This window comes from Pelobates fuscus, chromosome 6 (assembly GCF_036172605.1).
Source record: "Pelobates fuscus isolate aPelFus1 chromosome 6, aPelFus1.pri, whole genome shotgun sequence".
Lineage (NCBI taxonomy): Eukaryota > Metazoa > Chordata > Amphibia > Anura > Pelobatidae > Pelobates > Pelobates fuscus.
In genome coordinates this window covers 185,097,307-185,121,112 of record NC_086322.1, presented here as the reverse complement: position 1 = coordinate 185,121,112, position 23,806 = coordinate 185,097,307, and the positions used below count along the sequence as shown (strand labels likewise).

Below are 23,806 nucleotides of genomic sequence, written 5' to 3'. Positions count from 1 at the left end.
CCAGACATTACCTCCTTTGCTTCCCAAGGCCATTGGTCTCCCATGTTAGTACCTCCACACACATAGCAGTTGGTAACATTAAGACTACCGGCAATACTTTCAGCTAAATCAATAAACAGGTTTTTAGCATTATGGGGGATCTTATTATCTATGCTCATCTCTTCATAAAAGGAATGGTATACTACCATATTTATCTAAGAACTTGTCGGGGTTATTTATAAGTATATGGACTGGATTGCATTCCATAGACTTACAATATGGACTAGTAGGCAACTTAGTCACAATCATGTCCTTGTCTACTGTCTGTCCCCAAGTTGCCCACCCCACACAAGACCAATATGGGCAAAAGTTATAATCTCTATTTGGGCATCTAGGACTCACCTACTTATTTTTACTACTGGGACAAATATATTTATCGTTAGACCCATACGTCCTCTCCCATCTAAGATCCCCACATACATTCCACGGCTTTCTACCACTTGATATCGCCTTACACGCATCAAATAGCAGAACACCCGAAGAATGTACGGATTCTAATACCGTCTTATTAATTAGGGTCCCCTGAGGATCTCCATTCCTGAGAGTCAACCAAATTGTACGGGGTTGATACTCTGGACTGAAGCACTTAGGTTCTCCTACTCCTAAATGGCACACACTATATTCTATATTTAAGTATCTACATCTTGATACATCTCCTTTACACTCGAATTGCGAATGCCAAATTAGGGTTTGGGAAATATGGTTACCTGTTCTTGTAGTCTTAATGCATACCTCACAGCTAGGAGTGTCGGTACCTCTACCTTCCTGAATATAAAAATACACATATAAAAACATTATTAAGAATACATCTTTCGTCGTCATCCTCAGTCTTCGTCCGTGCGAAGGCACCTCAGCTTCCAGGATGTAAGGGCTGCAGGGAATGGAGTTCTGCTCGTCTTCACAGGGGTCCCTTCGGGACTTTTCCTGGCTTATACACTCGTTGGTGAGCGGACAGGCTTTATTATGGCCTTCTCACTCACTTACCAAATCTCTGAAACAATAAAATTTGTAATCCACAAGGTTCCTCGTCACTCCGACTGAGTCGTGCACTTTAACCGGATCTTGCAGGGATTCTCTGGATCTGCTGTAGCTTGCCAAGAATCGACTGCTGCTGGTTTAACCCTGGAGTGATGTATCCACGGAGTCACTTCGGCTACTTTTATCGCTGTAGGGGTAGACAAAAGAACAACATAAGGACCTCTCCACTTGGGCCCTAACGGTACATTATTCCACTCTTTAATCCACACTTGGTCTCCTGGGTGGTAACTATGAACTGGGGGATAAATATTCACAGGTAATCTATCTTGTACCCATTTCTGTACCTCCTCCATAGTCTTACCCAACTCTACAACCTGCTGCCGGGTAATTCCCTCTCCCAACTGACTCAAATCCCCCCTTAAGTTACCAAGTACGGGAGGTGGTCGCCCATACATGATTTCAAAAGGAGAGAGGCCCATCCTTCTGGTAGGTGTACTGCGGATTCACAATAGAGCTATGGGCAAGAGAACGTTCCACTTAAGTTGGGTTTCCTGACACATTTTAGCCAACTGATTCTTAATAGTTCTATTCATTCTCTCTACCTTACCAGAACTCTGGGGTCTATATGCCGTATGAAGCCTCCACTTTATACCAAGCATGTGAGTCAGTTGTTGTAGGCACTGATGAACAAAAGCTGGACCATTGTCCGATCCTATAGAGCAGGGTAGTCCATATCGGGGTATTATTTCTCGTAACAGGAATCTCACAACTTCCCCTGCTTTCTCCGTACGAGTAGGACATGCTTCTACCCAGCCTGAATAGGTACACACAACTACCAGCAGGTAGCGATGTCCACCAGATTTAGGCATTACTGTATAGTCAATTTGTAAATCGGACATGGGGAGTCCCCCCATAAACTGGACTCCTGGTGGCTTTACTGGTCCTTGCCTTGCATTATTTTTAGCACACGTTACACATCTTCGTACAATGGCCTGAGTCAAGTTGGACAATCTTGGTATGTAGAAATGTTTTCTGAGGGATTCTTCTGTACTATCTCTCCCAGAATGTGTCCCGTTGTGATAGTTTTGGACAATTTCTACCGCTAGTGATGCTGGAATGACTATTCTTCCATCTTCTAACTGATACCATTTGTTCTCCAAATACTTTCCAGGTTCAGTCTTTAACCACTCCTCTTCTTGAGCTGTATAAACTGGAGTCCATTGAGACAGTGGAGTTGGTATAAGAGCAGCTATATGCCCCACATACTCCTGTCTTCCCGATTCAGCGGCACGCATAGCTGCACTATCTGCCATCCGATTTCCTTTGGTTACATCACCATCTCCTCTCAGATGCGCTCGACAATGTATAATACCGACTTCTTTCGGCTCCCACACTGCTTCCAATAGTTGTAGGATTTCAGCTGCGTACTTGATTTCCTTGCCTTCTGAATTCAATAGTCCTCTTTCTTTATACAAAGCTCCGTGGGCATGAGTGGTTAAAAACGCATACTTGGAGTCCGTGTAGATGTTCACTCTTAAACCTTCAGCCAATTGTAACGCTCGTGTCAGTGCTATCAATTCTGCCTTTTGTGCTGATGTTCCTTTTGCCAGTGTCGTTGTTACTGCATATCCTGCATAGCGGATCCCTTCTTTCACATAACTACTGCCGTCGGTGTAATATTGAACATCGGGGTTCTGGATGGGAAAATCACGAAGATCTGGTCTACTTGAAAATACTTCATCCATTACTTCCAAACAATCATGTTGACTTTCAGTAGGTTGTGGCAAAAGGGTAGCTGGATTTAAGGTGTTTACAGTCTCTAAATGCACTCTTGGGTTTTCACACAACATTGCTTGATACTTGGTCATACGGCTGTTACTAAACCAATGATTTCCTTTGTAATCCAACAACGTCTGTACTGCATGTGGGACTCGTACATAAAGTTCTTGACCCAGAGTGAGTTTATCGGCTTCAGCTACTAGCAGGGCGGCTGCAGCCACGGCTCTTAGACAAGGTGGAAGTCCGCTGGCCACTGCATCCAGTTGCTTAGACATGTAGGCAACAGGTCTTTGCCATGATCCCAAGTACTGTGTCAATACTCCCACAGCCATTCTTCTTTGCTCATGTACATACAGGTAGAATGGTCGTGTGTGATCAGGTAGACCTAATGCTGGGGCACTCATCAAAGCTTTCTTCACATCTTCGAATGCCGTTTGCTGTTCTTGAGTCCATAAGAAGGGGTCGTGCTCTGTACCTTTGATAGCTGCATACAGAGGTTTTGCCAGTATCGCGTAGCTGGGAATCCATATCCTACAGAAGCCTGCTGCCCCCAAGAATTCTCGCACTTGTCTTCTATTCTTGGGTATCGGTATTTGGCACACAGCTTCTTTTCTCTCTGGCCCCATAATTCTTTGACCTTCAGAGATATGGAATCCCAGATATTTGACAGTTGGCAAACACAACTGAGCCTTCTTTCTAGACACCTTGTATCCTGCCTTCCAGAGAATGTGTAGTAGATCGTGCGTTGCTTGCTGACATATTTCCTTTGTAACTGCTGCTATCAACAAGTCATCTACATATTGTAACAATACACACTCTCCTGGGATGGACTCGAAATCCAATAAATCTTGACTTAGAGCTGAACCAAATAGGGTAGGTGAATTTTTAAACCCTTGGGGCAGTCTTGTCCAGGTCATTTGGCGTTTTGAGCCCGTTACAGCGTTTTCCCATTGGAAAGCGAAGATACATTGACTTTCTGCGGCAATTCGGAGGCAAAAGAAGGCATCTTTGAGGTCTAGGACTGTAAAGTAAGTAGCCCCGCCCGGAATTAAAGCAAGCAGGTTATATGGATTGGGCACAACTGGATGTATACTAACAACCGCATCATTGACTGCTCTCAAGTCCTGCACAGGTCGATACTCATCTGTACCGGGCTATTGAACAGGCAGCAATGGGGTGTTCCGGGGGAAGTACAGAATTTTAGGATACCATACCGTATGAACTTATCCAGATAAGATTGGATGTTCTTCTTAGCCTTCTGCTGGATGTGATATTGTCTTAGGCTTACTGGATAAACCAAAAGTTTTAGATCGATTTTAATAGGTGGAATATTGCGGGCCAGTCCTGGTGGGTTGTTCTCTGCCCAAACTCCTGGTATGTTGAATAAGGATTCATCACTCCTAGGGTTTTGGCTAGTCAACGCTGTATAAAGTCGCCACTCTTCTTCCTTTGGTACGGATAATGTCATAATACCTGAAGGTCCATTAAACTTTAAGGATGTTGTTCCATTTGGTAGGAACGTAATCTGCGCTTGTAACTTAGATAGCATATCACGTCCCAGCAATTGGACTGGACATTCAGGCATATAAAGGAATTGATGTTTTACTACGTGGCCTCCCAATGTTCAGAGTCGACTTTTAAGAACCGGTTTTGCAGCACTTCTTCCAGTTGCTCCTATTACAGTAATAGTTCTTCCAGATGGAGGAGCAACTAGGTCAGTCACCACCGAATGTTCAGCACCAGTGTCGATCATGAACGCACTCCTTTTTCCCCCTATTGATACATCGACCATAGGCTCCGCTCGACCAAGGGGGATGGAGCCCGGTCGGTATCAATAGTCCTCCATGACCGTGTCAGCCAATCCTACAAAGTCCCTACCTTCTCTATCGCGGGACCTTTGCGCTGCTGGATAGTACCTATCTTCCCTTACACTTCCTCTGTTCCCATTACTCCCTCTATTACCATTGCTCCCTCCGGGGCCTCCTCTACCTCTCGCTCTGCCTCTAAAGTTTCCGTAACCTGCCCTGGGTAGGTCTCTCTCGTACTGCTCTCTTTGCGGACACTCGTTTCTCCAATGCCCTTCTTCCTTGCAATACGCGCACTGATTCCTACTCAAAGGCTCCCTATTCCATCTACTATCGCCTCTATCTGGGCCCCGTCTATCTACGCCTGCGATCGCTACCGCTAGCATATCAGCCTTTTTACGCATCTTGCGCTCTTCCTCTTTCTTTGTCTCTGTTTCCCTGTTCATGTATACTTTATTTGCTACCTCCATTAGTTGGGTGATAGACATTCCTGCAAACCCTTCTAACTTTTGTAGCTTGCGCTTAATATCTCCGTAAGCTTGGCTGACATAGGCGGAGTTTACCATTCGGGAATTATCAGCGTCTTCCGGATTAAAGGGGGTATACAAGCGGTATGCCTCCAATAATCGGTCATAAAAGACACTGGGCGCTTCATCACTTTTCTGAATCACCTCAACTGTCTTCGACATATTAATAGCTTTCTTTCCTCCGGCTTTCATGCCAGCAATTATAGCGTCTCTATAGGCTTTGAGTTGAACCATATCTGCGCCATTAACATTCCAATCGGGATCGGTATTAGGGTAATGTGTTGCGGCCCATGCTGCCGGATTGGCTTGATTTAAAGCACAGGCTCTATCCTCTAGCGCTTTAATGGCCGCTTGGTTAATCCTTGTCCTTTCCTCATTATTAAACAATGTCATTAATAACTGCTGGCAATCAGCCCATGTCGGATTATGTGTCTGAACTATCGAGGTGAACAGATCGGTCATAGCTTGTGGTTTCTCAGTGTACGAGGAATTGTGGGTCTTCCAATTCAAGAGATCGGTAGTCGTGAACGGGACATATACGAAGACTGGGTCAGCATGTGCCATTTGACCTGCGGCATCGAGATAGGCTGACCCAGGATTCAGACGAAGAGGCATCTGATAATGCTTAAGTTGTTGGGTACCGGTCAGTTGTCTGGTTAGTATAGGGCTACGTGAAGGGGCGTCAGTTATGGGTTCCAGTCGGGGGGAAATAAGGCATGAGGATGTGGGAGCTTGATTTTGGGAAAAGCTAGTAAATAGAATACTCCCAGCCGAGCTAGAAGAAGCTTGACCGGAAGTTTGAAGTGGCGCCAAATCAGGATATTCAGATCTAACGGGGGTTGGTTCTGGTTCCGGAAGGGGAGGTTTAATACGAGGGGGGGTGGATTCTGTACTGGAGGAGGAAGCGGAAGTGGATGAGGGCAATGAGGGGAGGGGTATAGAACTTCCTGCACTCGCGTCACCTCTTCCTGCTACTAAAGAGCGTTCGATTGAGCGGTGCGCCTTCGCTCCTTCCCTCCGACAGAGGGGGCAGATTCCATACACAGATTTAAACCCCTTTTGGGCCTACCGCACAATCGGTATACCCCTAGTGGGTCTGCGGTCTAAAACAGCAGTTGTCTTACCTCCTCGTTCCTGGACCTGAGTTCACACTCATCGACGGGGACACCCCAGCACTTCTTACGTAGAGGCCGATGATCTCCTGGACAACAGACCAGTGGCGCCGAGACGAAGGGAGGTCCACGCAGAAGTTCAGGGGTGCAGCCGTAGAGAACGTGGGCAAAGATAGACCGTCTCACGCCTCTGCCTCTCAGCTACCGTTGAACGATGAGCTTCCCGGCCAATGCACCAAATGATACCGGAGAAACTGACGGAAGCCAAGCACAGAGAGATGGACACAGGTTTCTTCAGGAAGGAAGAGATTCTTTATTGGATCACCGATCGGGACTCAGAGGGACTAATGTCACCAAAATACAGCAAGTTCTGAGCCCCGGACAATAGTGCAGGCTCCTTATATAGGCACATAACTCCTCCCATATTAAGCTCCACCCGCACATTCTCTTGACCAATCAATACAAATAAGAATTAACTTCCTGCTTGACCGCATGGCCTGTCCAGCACAATGGAGGAGGGGAATATTATATCCTGTATTCTTGCACATGCTCCGTACACTACTGATCGTATCTTGCCTCGTGCAACCAACTGATCGATACGTCAGCATATGCACGTACACATGCCACGTGGTAATCTCGGCCTACTAAATTTATTTTTACCGAGATTCCACCACATTAGGAGTCACAGTGGCATTGCGTCTGATAGCCGTCAACTCCAGCTCTCCGATTTTCGCAAAGGATGCTTCACTGGAGGACCATTAAGGTCTGTCTGAGTGTGTTGCCATTTCTGTCCTCATGGCTGGCCGCGGCCTCCAGAGTAAGTTGCCTATATCAGTGGTCGCTGGGGGTCTATCCGTCCTGCATTACTTACTTTTGCACCCCATGGCACGGAGACCCGATCTCTTATACCAGGGCATTTATACCTGGACGTTTTCTGTACTTTATTACGTTTTTTGCGCTGGTCGGCTCGGAGCTGCTCTGAAACACATGCGGAGAGTATGGCTGCTGGCTATGCCCGCGTTTAACTAGTTTTAATATATGCCCTACATCAGGGGAAGAAAATCTCTTGCACTCCAAATGTTTGTAACAACATCTCCTCAATTCTTTGCCAGCATCATGGCTGTAAGAGCATCATGGGAGATGTAGTCCATGATATCGAGAGTGCCAAAGGTTGTCTAACCCTGCCCTACATTGACATAACATAACCAACAGAAAACATTAAGATGTAACCAACCTAGCCAAGAGTAACCACCAACATCCTCATTTACATGCAAGAAAAGAGGGTTCCGCTCTTACACCGGAATAAGCACATAGCAAGAGAATGTAAAATAAATATGTAAAAGAATATGCGAGTGTTGTCAAACCATCCCATTTCAGGTGTTTGTGAAATAAAGATTGGCTGAACATCAGGACAATATAATAATAAATATCTGTAGGCCCAGCCCGGTCATATTATTTCACAAGAAGGCAGATTATTCTAGTCTATATCTGTGTACAGTTTACATTTATGATATTTACATTCTGAGCGCATGGAAAATATATGTTTTTCATTTTAACTTGTAGAAAGCACGATCATCACTCAATCTAGAAGGAAAATCAAAAGTGATGTATAATTCATAGCTACATTCACTTCCCTTTATGTGCTGAACAAGTATGTATAATTCAAGAGTACTTTGCTTCTTAGGAAAATATAAACTGCTGCAAACTACAGAATGCTTCTCTATAAGTGGGCAAGGAGGGAATTGCATTCATAGGAAACAGTTTAATTCCATTTAGCAGGCTTCACCGACCTCACAGAAAATCAGTATGTGTATATACAAAGATTACAAATCATAATTCAGTGTTAATCATCCATTCCCTTCATTAGAAAATACTGAAATGTAGTGAGAGCAATGCTTCTGTTAACGAAGAATAACTTTCCTTCTCAAACTTGCTGTAATTTAACGTTGATAGAATATATTTCTGAACAGGCTGAAAAATATATAAATACATGAATGTAGTGAATTACATTCTGTAGTTATTAAACAAACATTAATACCCTTCCAACAATTGCAGCTCATTGAAGTGGTTATGAAGGCAGTGTCTTGGTTAACTGTCAACTGAAAATAGGTCAGATGTCTTCTTAGGGAACGCAAAAAAAAAAGCAGCATCACTCTGAAAATGCAATTAAAGTCAAATACCCTTATTTCTTAACAGCAAAATAACAACATAGGAAACCACAGCTTGGCAAAGGCCTCTGCGTAGGCCAAAACGTTGCACTTCTTGTTCCAATAAAGCTGCTTCATGATAGATCTTGAGTGCCTGGACCATATTCACTCTCCATCAAAGGAAACCATGAACACCATCTGACCGATGTGCAGTTCATTAGAGTACCTGGACACCATCTTACCTTTAGAGGTTAAATTACTATCAAAAGGACTTAGTAGTCCTTCAACACCCAACACCACAGCCCCTTCCTTTGTCTCTGCAGCCACAGTATGAAGAAGGTTTTGCCAGGTGGCTGGTGAGAGTTTGAGAGCATCAGCTGACAATCTCAGCATATTGCTGGCCTGCCTGTTAAGACGAATAGAACTTATCTCACTGGGCTACCAGTGACAGCACGGGTATAGTTGTTTCACCCACTGATTCAGTTTGCATTATCTTGCACAAGCAGGAGACTGCTTCCATACATCCTCTCATGCTGGTCATGCTATCATACTACCACGCGTCAGAGGCAAATAGTCCAAAATAAAAAATAATCAAAGGAGACAAGCAACCAAAATGTCATGAGAATGAGCCTAACAGTGTACTGCAAGATATATATAAATAAGAAGTAACTAGGCAAGAAATGAGGAGCAGTAAAATAAAAATCTATATTTATCTATGTGTATATTATATATTTATTAAATCAATAATGAATAAATATAGATTTATTTTTTGTACTGCTCATACTTTCCTCTGTCTGTTGCTCACTTCTCACCATATCTGTAAATAATATCAACAATTATTGGCTTTCCTCTGATCATTAATCATCTTTTTTTTCTGTCAATCATCTTATACTTCACAAAGGATGCAGGAGTAGACAAGTTATTAACTGAGCTCTCTTGGTGAATTGAGATGTATAGTGACTTAATTTGCTTATTTCTTTAAAGGATCATTCACTGGGCTCTCTCGTGTTTTGTGGATTCTCACATTTGCTTTGTTATGTTTACATTAGGGCCTGCTGTTGTTTGTCTCCTGTTAGTTAGCGCTTACAGACTCAATGTTATCAGTAGTTAGTATTTGTGTACAATTGTTTCTATGTGTTTCTTTCAGTGCTATAGATGAGATCTGTACTTTGCCATTCTCAGCAGTAGTCCTGGAAGGAAGTATATTAATGTTAATTAACGAGGGTTTACGCATGGTTACATTATTTCATTAGTGTGTTTTTATTTTCATTATAAGTCACAGTAAGCTCAAGTTATTGATGTTTTGAATGGAGTTTTTATTGTCCAGTAGGCTAAGAATTGATCATTAATCTCCCTCTACAATGTTGTTTCATGAAAAAGGCACATGGACATCTACTGGTAACTTTTAGCTGGGGCAAGAGTTATATGTAGACAAAGGTTAACTGATCAGAGTGGACAAAACATATGTAGGAGGTACTTATCCCTGTGCACCAATGACTCTTCCTAAAACAATTTGTTTAAAAAAAATGTGAAAAATATTTCAGGTTTGACAGAGCCGTGAAAATATTTACTCCTCCATGAAATTCACATGATTACCTGTCAGTAATTATAAATATAGATGGAGGGTCATGTTATGGGGAAAGTAATGTGCTTTAATTAATGTAAACCTTTGTCATTTGTGTAAATGGGAAATATCTATTATATCATACATCATTAAATATAATATAATTGGATGGCTAAATAAATGATGCGGACTGAGGACCATAAGGAGTCCAGGAAGGCCACATGTACTCCAAAGGATATCAATCGGACAATATTTTGTAAGCAATATAAGCATATTCTTTGGAGTGCATTCGAGCAGGGATATAATTAAATATGTATTGGTGCAGAAGACTGAAGTTTACAGCTGTCAAAATTTAATTAGGAAAAGATTAGGATATTGCAGTGTGTGTGCATACAAATTTGACTGCTTCCAAGAAGGATAAAACCAACTATAACACTACAATAGAAATTTTGAAACTGCCACTGAAATATTAATGAGATAATAACAAATGATATAGGTGTTTATTCTAGTTCATTTTTAAAGAACTCTCAGTAGAGAAATTGGGACACAGAGTGAGTAGGCAGGTACATTTATATTCGGTTTCAGTTATTCCTTATTAATACAACATTTCTGTCCTACGTGTTATTTTTTTAAGTTATCGATGAAGAGGTGACACTAAAACACGCTTCACCAATGCTTTTAAGAGAAACATGTCCTACTGGCCAATTCACCTTTGTAATAATATTATAACAATGAAGTATATTTACTGAAGGATTAAATGCATTTAAGGGGAAACTGTCACTTCACAGGATTTTCAATATTATGTATAAAATAAGGTGATAGCGCACAAATGGTGATTCCAGGTCACAGCAGTACGGGTAGATAAGAGGAAATCTATTTAAATAAATATAAAAGCAACATAGCGTAGACTGTATAACGTGGTATCCGCATAAACAGTACAGAGGACACTCATGAATAAGAGAGCCCTCAAGATTGGCATTAGACTCTTTTGGTATGTTCAACACTCTCAGGTTGATGTTGTGTATCTGGTTTCCTTGGTGTTTTCCTTATGAATAGTGGATCAGAAATAAATAGTATAAATACACTTTATTAAAACACAACAAATAACAGGTCTTCCTCAGGTGCATCTACCAACAAGGATACAAACATACTATTTATACATAACTTAATAGCAAAGTGAGATACAGGTGTGTAATTACAATGTCCATATATGGTTCTTCCAGGTACTATTTCCGTTTTCCAGTTTCTAAAATGTCAAAAAATGTTTTCAATATTATGTTTACTCTTCCCTATATGTAACAAATATGTATTTGCATGGTGTGAAAAATAATCTAAAACTAAATATGTTTCCTTTAACTGGATGCCTCAGTCTTAGCTCTATATGTCTATATGTCAATAGTAAAGTATGATTGCATACTAGTGAAGGACCTCTACAAGACTTATCACCCCTGAAAACAGCATAGCATTGATCATTACGGAAGAAGATTAGATAACTTTAGAGCTCTGTTTCTGAAATTATTATTTTTTTTGTGTCCTCCATGATCATTCTGTAGTTAAGAGTGTTAAAGGGTGCAGTACAGAGTATCAAACTACAGGTCATTTCATCCTAAAATGTTGGCATTCCATCCCATATGTTTGTCAATGTAGTTTCAGTGCCATTATTCGGACTGAAATCCGAACAAGGAAATTGACAATACTGTTCTACAGTGTTTATTTTGATATGTGTATATATATACTTGGAAACTAGATAAATCTCAATGTATGCTTCCGGGTTAAATTATTTTATAAATAGTAAATAAATATGAGAACAAAAAAAAAAAAGCAGAGGGAGTTCTGCAGTTAAGGAAGGAGAAGAGATACAAGCTTTAATTATGCTTGTCGCGAGCGCGACTGTGCATAATTTTAGTACTAAATTGACATGTGGAGTTCCTGACTGCCATGTGCTGTGGGTGCAACTAACTCAAATGCTAACTGCAAATATCTGTAATTAATAACTTTGCACATTCATATTCCTAGCACCATGACCACTTCCATAAGTTGGAGCAACTCTATAAGGTTAATTCCTTATTGGATGGACTTACTGGCATTTTCATAATTTCTCACTAGATCCGATGGTGTTCTGAGTAAAAATTAGGTTGGTTACTATTTATACAAACTTAAAAGTTCACTCTTGCTGGAGAATTTAATACTTGCAACATCTGCCTTTATTTCTGTCACCTAACTGCCCTTTTTCCTGTTGGTTTGGGCTTAATTTAAACTGTTTATCTTATGATGTTATACTTCTTAAAATAAGCAAAAACATGGTATAAAGTATCATTATTTTCCATAGTGCATGTTTTCATGTAAGTCGATTTCATAAATACTAATTTGTACAATGTGGATTAATGTTTTTTTATTTAACTGCAGTGTTCCAGCAAAAGCAAGAAGATAAAAAAATGTATGGCACAATTCAACATCCAGGTGAGAATGAATTAATTCACAAGCGAACAGCTCATACACAAAAATGTTCAGTCTAAAAGCATACAAGGCTGATTAAAGTCATCTGTCTCTCAACAAAATTATGAATTATTTAAACCATTTGGCCAGATGTATGAAGACCACCACTGTTTTAAAGAACATCAACTGTAATGAGTCCTGCTCTCATTTTCTTATACGAGATTAACATGTAAATTACAAAGCTGTTTATGTTTTTATTTTACTTTTATTTTTTCAAATCTTTCTTATATGGGTTTCATAGTAACTCACATAGTAGTACACAGGCCCTAAGTCGTCCGAAAAGCATCGATCAGCATATCTCATTGTCAACTATATATATCCTTATTTAAGGTCATTTGTCATGTGTCAAAGGTATTGTAATCTGTGATGCTGAAAATGAAATCACATTTGTGCAAGAGTATATGTATTGCGAACCCAGAAGGTATACCAACTAAATAAACTGCTAGTATGTGTTAAATGTGTCGTAGGTGAGAACTGCTACATAGAGTGTGATGTTGTTGGTAAATCAACTGCAATTTACGAGAAAATAATACATTTTGTAATTTTTAACACTACTATATGCTTCGCATGAATAGATCTGCATTGTTCAGAGTATTTATTATTGCCAGAGAGTCTGAGACACATCTGCTTACTGGGCAGGAGGATTCTCGGAGCTGAGTGTAGTCACATGAGCTCAAAATGATCTCTGGTTATTGCTTATCACTGTGTTTTTGTGTTTGTCATGATTGTGTTACTTTAACTCCTTGGCTGCTGGGCTATTTTACATCCATGTGCTGTAGTCATTTTTAGGATTTTGCATTCATTGCATTCAAACAGTAGCAGTGCTTTTTCTGTTACCCCTACAAATTATATATTGGGGTGTTTAGGTAGATCATACACTTTTAGAAAATAACTTTACTTTGCAAAACAAATGCAAACATCAAATGACCAAAATGTTCGTTACAGTTTTATAGGGAAAAATGATGTAATTCCCAAGATAATTTGATCCAGTTTCTTATAACTCTTAAAGGACCACTAAATGACCCAGACCACTTCTTCTCTATGAGGTTGTCTTGGTGCAGTGACTCTTGAGTTTCAGCCCTTGAATCTTAAACATTAAACACACCTCTAGTTGTCTTTCTGAATGTCACTCTTTCATTTGACCTTCGATGTCCAAGAGGATATCATCAAATGCACAGGGAAGCATTGGATTAAGTGCTTCCCTATGAGAAGCATTTGATTAGATATGCACCATCCATGCAGATCTTATCCTCAATACTTCTTATTAGGTCATAATGAAAGTGACACCTCCAGGATGGCATTGCGGGAGGAGGAGTGGGCTGCAGCACCAAGTGAGCCTTGGCACGGGGAAAAAAAACCCGATATCTATCTATTTGTTGTTTTTACAGGTTAAAAGGGGCAGGGGTCTAAATCTAAATATTGTATTCCTAACACTATAGTGTTCCTTTAAATTTCAATATTCCACACCATGTTTTAATTTTAGAACTATCACATTGTTTTAGAAATAATATTATACATATATTACTTGTAATTAAACAATATATGATTATTGTTATTTATAATACATACAATTAATTGAAGGGACCCTGTAGGCACTATAACTATTTCATCTCAATAAACTGGCTATAGTGCTTATAGTCCCCCGGCACTGTCCCTCCATTCAGTGGTAAATTGTTTTCAGACAGTTTAACTCTAAATAAGAATCCCTGGCCACTCACAGTCTTGACCTAACTGGAGGTATGACTAAAGCAGAGATTACACTCCTCTATCTACTTAGGTTGAAACGGAATTGTACAGAGGAAAAAGTGTTTGATCAGCAAGCTGAAGACCTTCTAAAGAAATTTAGGGAAAAATCCTGTCCAGAAGATATCCTAAAAAAGCTTTTAACGATGTGAAACCAATTGCACAAATAGATCTAATTAAAAAAGAAAAAGTGAAAAATATGAATCAGGAAAGTTTTAATGAAGTGTTAGTCTTTGATTTTAATAATCAGCATAAATATTTGAAAAAAACAATCAACAGATTCTGGCCAATATTAAAAACAGACAAAGACTTAAGTGGGCTACTCCTGTCCAAACCCAAAATTACCTTTAAGGGGGCTCCGAGTTTAAGAAGCAATCTTGTACACAGTTATTTGAGAGAAAAGCCTAAGAGAGTAACGGAGAGTTTCCTAGGACACCCCATCGGTTTCTACAGATGCAAGATGTGTCTTGCCTGTAGGAATATGGGGAATATTAAAGAGAGCAAAGTGGAAAAATTTAGGTCAGAGAGAACGCAAAGAGAATTCAAGATTAAAGAGCACATTTCTTGTCACAGCAATAATGTGATCTATTTGTTGAAATGTCCATGTAGACTGGAGTATGTGGGAAGGACGACCCGTCCACTCCACATAAGGATAAGAGAACATATTTATAATATTAGAAAAGGATTAGAAAGTCATAGTGTCTCAGAACATTTTAAGAAAGTGCATGGACAGGATCCACGGGGACTAGAGTTCATAGGCATTAAGAAGGTACAGCGGGACTGGAGGGGAGGTGATTTTATTCATAAGATCGGACAGGAGGAGATGAGATGGATATTTCAAATGGAAACACTAACTCCGTCCGGTCTTAACAAAGATTTTGAACTTTGTAATTTTCTGTAGTATTTTAAAAATTTTATGTTTTTATATTTTTGATCTTAATTTGTTCCTTTTTTATTTTGTTTTCCTTTTTTTTTTGTAGTATATATTTTTTACTGATTGTTACATTGTGAACATATTTATTTATATTCACAATGCTAATTAAGCAAAAATAGTTTTTTTGGAATTTCTTATCACATATATAAATATGTGCAAAATTTGGTTTAGTCAATATACCCCCTTTTATCAAGTTTTAAGTATTTTCAAAAGTAGTTGTTTCTTTTTCTCTTTTTTGTTTCCAAACAAATGAGCTGCCATGAAATAAGTTTCAAAGTGCTAAATACTCCCATTTATGTAGGGGTGTATATGTTTTTTGTTCCCTAATCAGGTTTTTAGATGGATTTTTAGTGGTATTATGAGAATGTGTGCTGCCATTTTAAGAAAAGACATTGTCTTTTTTATTTAGAATTTTAAATGTATATATTTACTCAAATTCATAATGCTAATTGAATAAAATAAGTTTTTGTAGAGTTTCTTATTGCCCACAGAAATAAGTGAAAAATTGGTTTAGGCAATATAACCCATTTTTGAGACCCCATTTCTATCAGTTAGCACTGGGATCAGCAGTGCTACTAATAAGAGACTTATTTTGGACTTTGAAATGTTGATGAGAAAGTTTGTATTGATTTTAAATGGTTGGCAACATGGACTGGTGTATATAAGACACAGGACAGTGGGAGGAAGCATCAGCCGTTTGACAAAGCCCTGTGGGTGGGGCGAAATGCATTACGGACCCGGAACCAGGAAGTGATTTGGAGACAGTCAGCAACAGCAGCCAGGATAGCAGCCGGAAGATTTTTTTACATTATATGGAACTTTCTTTGCGGTTTCCTGAGGCTGGTTAGCGGACTAACTACCTCCACAACAAGTTTGCTTTTTTTAAATTTCAATTAATAAAGTATACTTACCTGAGATCCGGATTGCAAGCTTCTTTTCCATGGATCCCACGCACTCTAGGGGCTGATCCTCCCTGAGTGCTATAGCAACGAGTGGTGCTTTTACCACTCCAATCTTGTGAGTGTAACACCTAAAAGGCACCTCTGTTTGCTTTATTTTATATATTTATAAGTTAATTACTATGCTGCACTAGGAGCTCTCTTTCTGTTTTTGTCTCCTTAATAGGCGTCAGAGTGATTTCCATGTTTGCAAGTATACCTACAGATTGTGCTTTGTTTCACCACAACCACTGTTTGTTTTTCAATTATTTATAATATTTCCACTCTGTAAACACCTCATTTTATGTACACAGGGTTACTTTCACTCGCTATAAGAGGTCCATAGTGAATACGAATTTATTTTTTATTTTATTTTTTTGCGCACCATCACTACTGTAAGTTATTTTATGTTCAAATCGTTTTACCAGGATTTGTTTTTGTTGGTTGCTGCATGTACTAAGATCCTTCTCTCATTTGCGCCATCCTATTTATAATCGCTTTTTTCTTTTGACTCCTCTATCTAGCAATAATTACTCATATCAATGATGGGCACTGTGATAGGTTGAACGTAGTCACTGCCAACCACTTCTGCTCAGATTAATGTGTGCTCATTATGTCAGGATATTTATATCGGCAGACATTTTGTGCTAAAATAGAAATTAAAAGTGTATATTGCCTGAGTCACTGAGAACAGAGCGGACTCCATTTTGGATTTCAAGATAACAAAGACACATAATTTCCTTGCTTTCACTAACCACTGAGCCTGAGCTAAGGAATGCATTATATAAACAAGCCAAGTGATAAGCAATGAAGCAGGGGGATGGAATGCTCTGTCTAAATGTTAATGGAAAATAAATAATTCTAAACACAGACATTAGTGGCAGTGAAGATTAAGTAATTAATTTTACTTTCTAAATTTTACAAGGTCCCATTGTAAGTAAGGGGTGAAATTTAGTTTACAACTGTCAATTTTAGAAATTATGATCAAAGTAGTTGCCACAAAGACTGAGGCAAACGCTTTGAACTAACAAGTAAATTTAAGTTATGGTAGTCCTATAGATAAGCCAAATGATGTCAAAATCGTCATCAGGAAAAGTTAACTCTTTCCTGGATAGGAAGGTTTAGTGAGGTGAGACTGCCCTTTATGGACCAAATACCTAAATTGCAATCTGCAGGTTGACCACACTAATGACATACAGAGAGTCTGGCCCTTTAAAAGTTAGGACAAAGGGAAGAGAGAAGTTAGTTGGAGTTGGAGTTTGGGATTTCAGATTCGGACATGCAGAGAGATCCATGACAGATATTCACTCTGGCACTAACACTCAAGAAACACTCCTGGACACTTAGAATATTACTCTTACTTTCTAAGCAACACTTACTTTTTACTATTACTTACATACCTCCATACAACCAATCATACACGCATTCTGATGAGAACATCTACTTAACTGGTAATTATGCTGGTTTTATTTAATTAATCTAAATTAATTAAAAATCTAATAGCATGATATATGACTGGATAAATCATGGTCAGATATCAATATTTAGAAATCTTAGTTAACTAAAGAATATATAGCTATAAACATTCCATTCTGCAGGTGGAAATAATAATAATTATATATTGATGTGATATTATCACGTGTTAGCATACCAATGTTTTTATCCAGGTGTATTGATTTGCTCTAAATAAGATAAGATATCTTTTTAGGCAAATTCAAATTTGGCTTATAGAATCTGGTAGATTATTCTTATTGTATGGTTCCAGGAAATGATTAATGAGCTGATTTGAATGTTATTTTAATTGAAAATTACATTAAAATAGGATATTATATGCCTAGGAGGATCTAGCCAGCATTGAAAGGGTTACTCAGTTAACTGTTAGCCAAGGTTTTATGGCTTTTCGCTGGAAGTTTTGCTTTTTCTGTCTGTGAAATACCCTCATAAATCTAAAGTCTTGACAGTTGATGCTGTAGCTTTGTACTGTGGATTGTTTTAACATTGCCATTGTATTGCATACTTATGTTATACTAAATATTCACTGATTAATATCATGCATGCTGCCTAATATTATTATTATTTTATTTGTCACAATAAATTAAATCTATTTTTATAACAAATTGTGATTTTATTTGTATGGAATACATTTCACTTACATGATAACGATCTCTAAGATCTAGGAGAATTGAAATAGTGGGCAATTTTCGACTGTTTAATATTATCATCCCATAAATATCCCCGCAATTAGCACAAGTAGTATAAAGGGCATGGGCTGTTGGGACTCTCATTTAGCAATAATACATCAAATGCTTTAACCCCTTAAGGACACATGACATGTGTGACATGTCATGATTCCCTTCTATTCCAGAAGTTTGGTCCTTAAGGGGTTAAAGCTGAAAGGAAAAGTGGCACAAGTAGACTCCAGACACTAGATCCACTTCAATGGAATAATGCAGTTACAATGCCCAGAGTGTCACTTCAAGTAAAACCTAAAATATTGCTAATATTAAGATTACGTAGCACCTTAATATCCAACCTTAAATAAATTAGCTTATTTTTTTTATTTTTTTTTTACTTTCAGCAATCCTTCAGAAAATGGAAGAGAAAAAACTGTATAGCACAGTATCATACCCAGGTAAGGATTAATTAGAAATAATTCTGTAAAATGGTAATTTGAACTTATTTTTCATAAATGTTCATGTGTGTTGTAAAATAAATTATGCAGCAAAATAATGAAGAAAACAAAAAAGTGTAATATATGTAAGCTGGGACAAATTTAAGAGTAAGGCTTGAGGAGTCAACATTTCATGAACCAATTTCAATGATATTATATACAAATAATGTTTAACGTATATAGATTTGTTTGACTAGGTACGGAAGAAAACATCTTTTAAATGAGCTCCATTTACCACCTCGCAAAGTCGGGCTCTTTTTTAATCGGATTGTTCATTAGTTAATGGTTGAGACTCTACCTCTCAAATTAAGCGCTCAATAACTTCATGCGAGGTTATCTCTCACCAGACGATGGTGCTTTTGACAGATTGCAATTTCCATCTTTTTGTAGTGGAAGGGCGCAAGTAGGCAACAGGGTTGTCAGTGTGTTTTTTGTCCAAACGGTTTGACAAAAAGTAGGTTTCCCCAGTGCCCAAAGCCCACCCATTTGCTTGGCATGACATAATAAGGCCAAATTGCAGTTAACCATTTTCTGAGATGCATAGTTAACCCCACATCCCTTATTAGTATGGACCTGCTGTGTGTGTATATATATATATATATATATATATGTATGTATGTATATGTAAATAGATAATTGTAGTGTGTGTGGGAATGCAGGTATGTATTTCTGTGTTTGTGTGTCATTCTGATTGAATTTTTACCCATGTCCTCCTATAGCTATCTCACATTACCCCATTTTGTGTATCTTCCACACTAGTGTCCCCTCATCTATCTTGTCCATGCACATGATGTAACCATAACCAGTGGAAAACCGTGCTCTAAAGGAACATGGAAAGATGTAAGGGATAGTAGAGGCAGTTATTTTTCCAAAGCTCGCTAATTTTCTACTTTCATTTAGCAATTAACTGTAGAAATTCACAAGTATAAATAGACATAAAATATTTGGAGGTAATGTTTCATTATTTTATGATATACAGAATTTGGAAATGTAATAAACTAGACTTTAAAATAGTTTTCATTGGAATATTGAAAAGATACAATTAAAACACAAATAAAACTAAAATTGTAAGTGCTATCCACATTTTAGAAGAGTTAATTCACAAAACAAATAGTTGTAGTGTACTAAAAATGTCAAAATTTAGACAAAAGTGGTGATTTAGAAAATACCTCCAACGTGGCCATCATCACAGTCTATTTACCCTGAATTTTGACATTTGGAATTCAGTTCACTGCAGCTCTGTGTTTAGTGTTAAACAATAATTAATCTTGAAAAAAGTGTTAACCCCTTAAGGACACAGCTTCAGAAGCTTGTCCTACGCTTAATGACACAAGCAATTTTTGCATTTTCTTGCTGTTTGCATTCAACTGCAATTTGCATCTCCCTCGTTTATTGCACCGACACATATTATATACTGTTTTTTAAAGGACAGAAAGGGCTTTAATTTGATGTAATATATATATATATATATATATATATATATATATATATATATATATATACTTATTTATTACCAAAAAATACAGAAAAATGCAAAAAAATTTTTTAAAAAATTGTTTGTTTTACAGTTTTTGCAATAATAATGTGTGCATAATTAGTGCAGGTTAAAGAAAGTAATTAAAAATAAATTCATTTAGTTGTTCTGATTTACAGAATATATAATGTGTCTGGGATTTTACGTTTTTTTTGGTAGTTACAGGTCACAAAGCACAAGGAGTAAAATAAACTTTTAATGTGGAGCAATTTTAGAATTTGGTATGTTTGTCTTGTAAGCTTAATAGCCATAAAAGAAAACAAAATTGCCACACAAAAGTATATATTTATATAAAGTAGACATCACAGGCTATTGTCCTAAGGTTATATATAGAAAAGTGGAACCCACCCAGAATACCACTTTTCTATATATAACCATATTTACTTAGGTGGCTGTGGAGTACACCTGGGATCACTCCCAGTAATACGTTTTCTTATCTTTAGTGTATATACTTTCTTTTGTTTTTTCATATATTGTCCTAAGGTTGTTTTGACACTTTCTACGTAGTCATTTCACCGCCAACCTCTGCTAAATATTGGAGAAAAATTGTGTGTTTTTTGGTCTTTGGCACACAAACTTATAACAAAGAACTTCTCATGTGTATTTTGTAAAGTTGGTGTGTGCTATTCCTTTACAAAGTTTTATTTTGTGTTCAGTTACACCTGCTGAGTAAAATGACACCCCCTTTGTATGTCTTTGGCACTATTTTGTGAAGCTACAGTGCCATATATGAGACCTGTCCTTTTCAGTATTGACAGTAGAATTTTGAGAGACGGATTTATTGAGCCAATGCTTCCATTTGGGGTATTATAACAGTTTGACTGTTCAAAAAAACCCCACAAAGGCCTACCATTTGTAAAAGTAGACACTCCAGGGTATCTCATATGGTGCATATTGTGCCTTAGCATGCCCCCATTTTTTCACCAATATATGCCAAAGTATGTGGTAAAAAATTATTTTGGGCATTTTTTACATACGGATTACATTTTTGCTGGGCCTTTTGTATATTTCAGATGTGCCACTAAGTTCAAACCTCCCAAATTATGCTCAGCTAAGTCTTCTGAGTAAAATTACACCCCCATTGTATGTCTTTGGCAATATTTTGTGAAGTTACAGTGCTGTAAATAGACGTGACAAGTTTACGTTTTTAAGTGGGAATTTTCAAGGAGGGTTTTGATGCGTCCGTGTCCCACTTTGGAGCACTTGAGCAGGCTACATATTACAACTACACCATAAAGGCATACCATTTCTTAAAGAACACATCCCAGGGTATTTCAAAAGGCATATTTTGAACTTTAGCATGGGATCATTTATCCGCTAGCTTGTACAAAGTGTAGTGGTAATAAGCATTTTTTCTGCCTTTTTGACACACAAAGTGAGTTTGCGCAGTTTATTTTGAAAACCTTATGTGTGCTATGACTGTATAATACTTCATATGTTGCTCAGCTATGTCGTCTGAGTACAGCAATACCCTCGTATGTACCTTTGCCAGGTATATGTGAATGTTGAAGGGGCACATTTGAGACGCAGCCATTCAGTTTTTTTCTAACTTTGAAGTTTTACGCTGTGTCCATGTTCCATTTAGGAGTAGTTTAGATGGTTGGTTATTGAAACTTCCCCCCAAACACATACTATTTATAAAAAAAATACACCCTGGGGTAATTCAAAAGGCATATTTTGAACCTTAGCGTGGGATCATTTTTTCTCTAGTTTGTTCCAGGTGTAGTGGTAATGAGTATTTTTTTACTTTTTTTTTTTTTTTTTTAAATTCTTTATTTTTGTGTCACACTGCACATGTGACGTATATGGCATTCAAAAACACAAGGTGCATAACATCAGCTTTGCAAGTATTACAAGTCATCAATAAAACAATAACATGCAGTGTGAACTTTTTGTATAAGGGTAAGTACAAACATAAACATGACACGATTTGCCTCAGTGGTATTGTGATGTTTGGCTGGCTAGTGGCTGTGTGTGTGGGTAGAGATTCCACTAAGGTAGGCATCCCCTGCATTTCAAGTCTTCTGTGGTGTGTCTCGGTTTGGTTGTGGGGATGGTGGGGGTTTCTACAATTGAGCAGTATGCTCTTAGGTTCGTCTGCTCTCTTTAGTTAAGCCATATGTGGTCAGGCTATGTGTGGTGTTTATTGAGAGTGGGTGTATGAGTTGTGTTTGCTAAGGAGCTATACAGTTAGCTAGAGTGTGGGAGTAGGTCGGTTTTAAGATTATAGGGTATATCTAGGTAAAGTCAGTCCCCAAACAGGGGGAGAGATGGGAACCTCACGGTAAGTCTCTCACGGCGGTGCTGTGCGTCCCTGCGGTTTCTGGGATCGGCCTGGCGTGAATTCCGGTATATCGGCAGGGTTTAAATGCGATAAGTTCAGACCCCTCTGGTGCGGTGGCGACTGGATCCCCAGGATGATGAGCAATGAGCCGAGTTCCTGGACGCTGTGTGCTCTGTGTGTGGTCCCTCCGTGGGACACGATGACTGCTCTTGGGGTACCCCACTTGTAGGGGATGTCCCTGTTTCTCAGGAGCTGTAGGCTTGGTTGCATCTCTTTCCTCCACGCCATGGTGGACCTGGTTAGGTCTGAAAAGATGGACAGGGTTGATCCTTCGAAGTGTAAGGGGGACTTTCCCCGGAGCCCCGCCATGGTCAGAGCTTTGTGTTGGAGTGATTGGAATCGGATTATTAGGTCCATAGTTGCTGTCGCAGGGGCTCTGGTGGGCTTTGGCAGCCTAAACATTCCGTCTAGCTGAATCGCCTTTGCTTGCTTAGGCGGCAGGATAGTGTTCAAGAGGCGTCTAATGTAGTGTGGCGCCTCTGTTGCCCCCACGGAGTCGGGAATCCCCCTGACCTTTAGGTTGTACCTCCTGCGCTGGTCTTCCATAGCGTCCATGCGGTCTATGAAGGATTTTTGCTGGTGCTGGAGGGCGGCCACATGTTGTTCCACTGCCGTTAGCCGTGCGTTTTGGGTGTCGGACTTGTCCTCTAGCCTGCCGATTTTGGCGGTTGCTGTGTCTATGGCGGTTTTATAGTTTGCCATGTCCGCCGCGATGTTTTGCGTAGTTCGCTCAGCATTTGTTGCAGCAGGTCCGCTGTCACCGGTTCTCCCGGTTTGGCTGTGGCATTTGCGGTAGCTGGTGCTGATGCTGTATTGGGAGCTGTTCCCATATCCAGGTCGGCAGTAAAGTCGTCTGAAGAGTATGAGTATAAGTCGTCCGCCGCCGCCATCTTGTCCCATGCGGCCTTAGTCGTGCTGCGGAGCAGTTCTCCGATGTCGCGGCTCGTGGGGGCTTTATCTGCCCTTGTTTTTTTTTTTTTTTGCCCATGGTGTTCCAGCACACCCCTGGTGAGTGAGTCGATCGGTTTTGGGGATTTTATCCACTGTTTAGACGACTGTTTCTCGGCCTGAGACGCGGAGCTCAGAGTTATGCGACCGACCTGATCCCCTGCTGGCTCTGCCCCCTACTTTTTTAAACTTTTTAAAACTAGTTTGTAAACTTTTTGTTTTGCTTATTATTTTTTAAAACTTTCTA

The 23,806-nt window shown here is 39.1% G+C and overlaps 1 protein-coding gene across 1 annotated transcript in view; it reads left to right on the top strand.

Moving 5' to 3' along the window:
* The window catches only part of BANK1 (B cell scaffold protein with ankyrin repeats 1), a 315,795-nt gene that overhangs the window by 241,101 nt on the left and 50,888 nt on the right, over nucleotides 1–23,806 (top strand). The window contains exons 10-11 of the mRNA XM_063458569.1: nucleotides 12,358–12,411; nucleotides 18,641–18,694. Of these exons, the coding sequence (XP_063314639.1) occupies nucleotides 12,358–12,411; nucleotides 18,641–18,694 (108 nt within the window). The remainder of the gene's footprint in view (nucleotides 1–12,357; nucleotides 12,412–18,640; nucleotides 18,695–23,806) is intronic.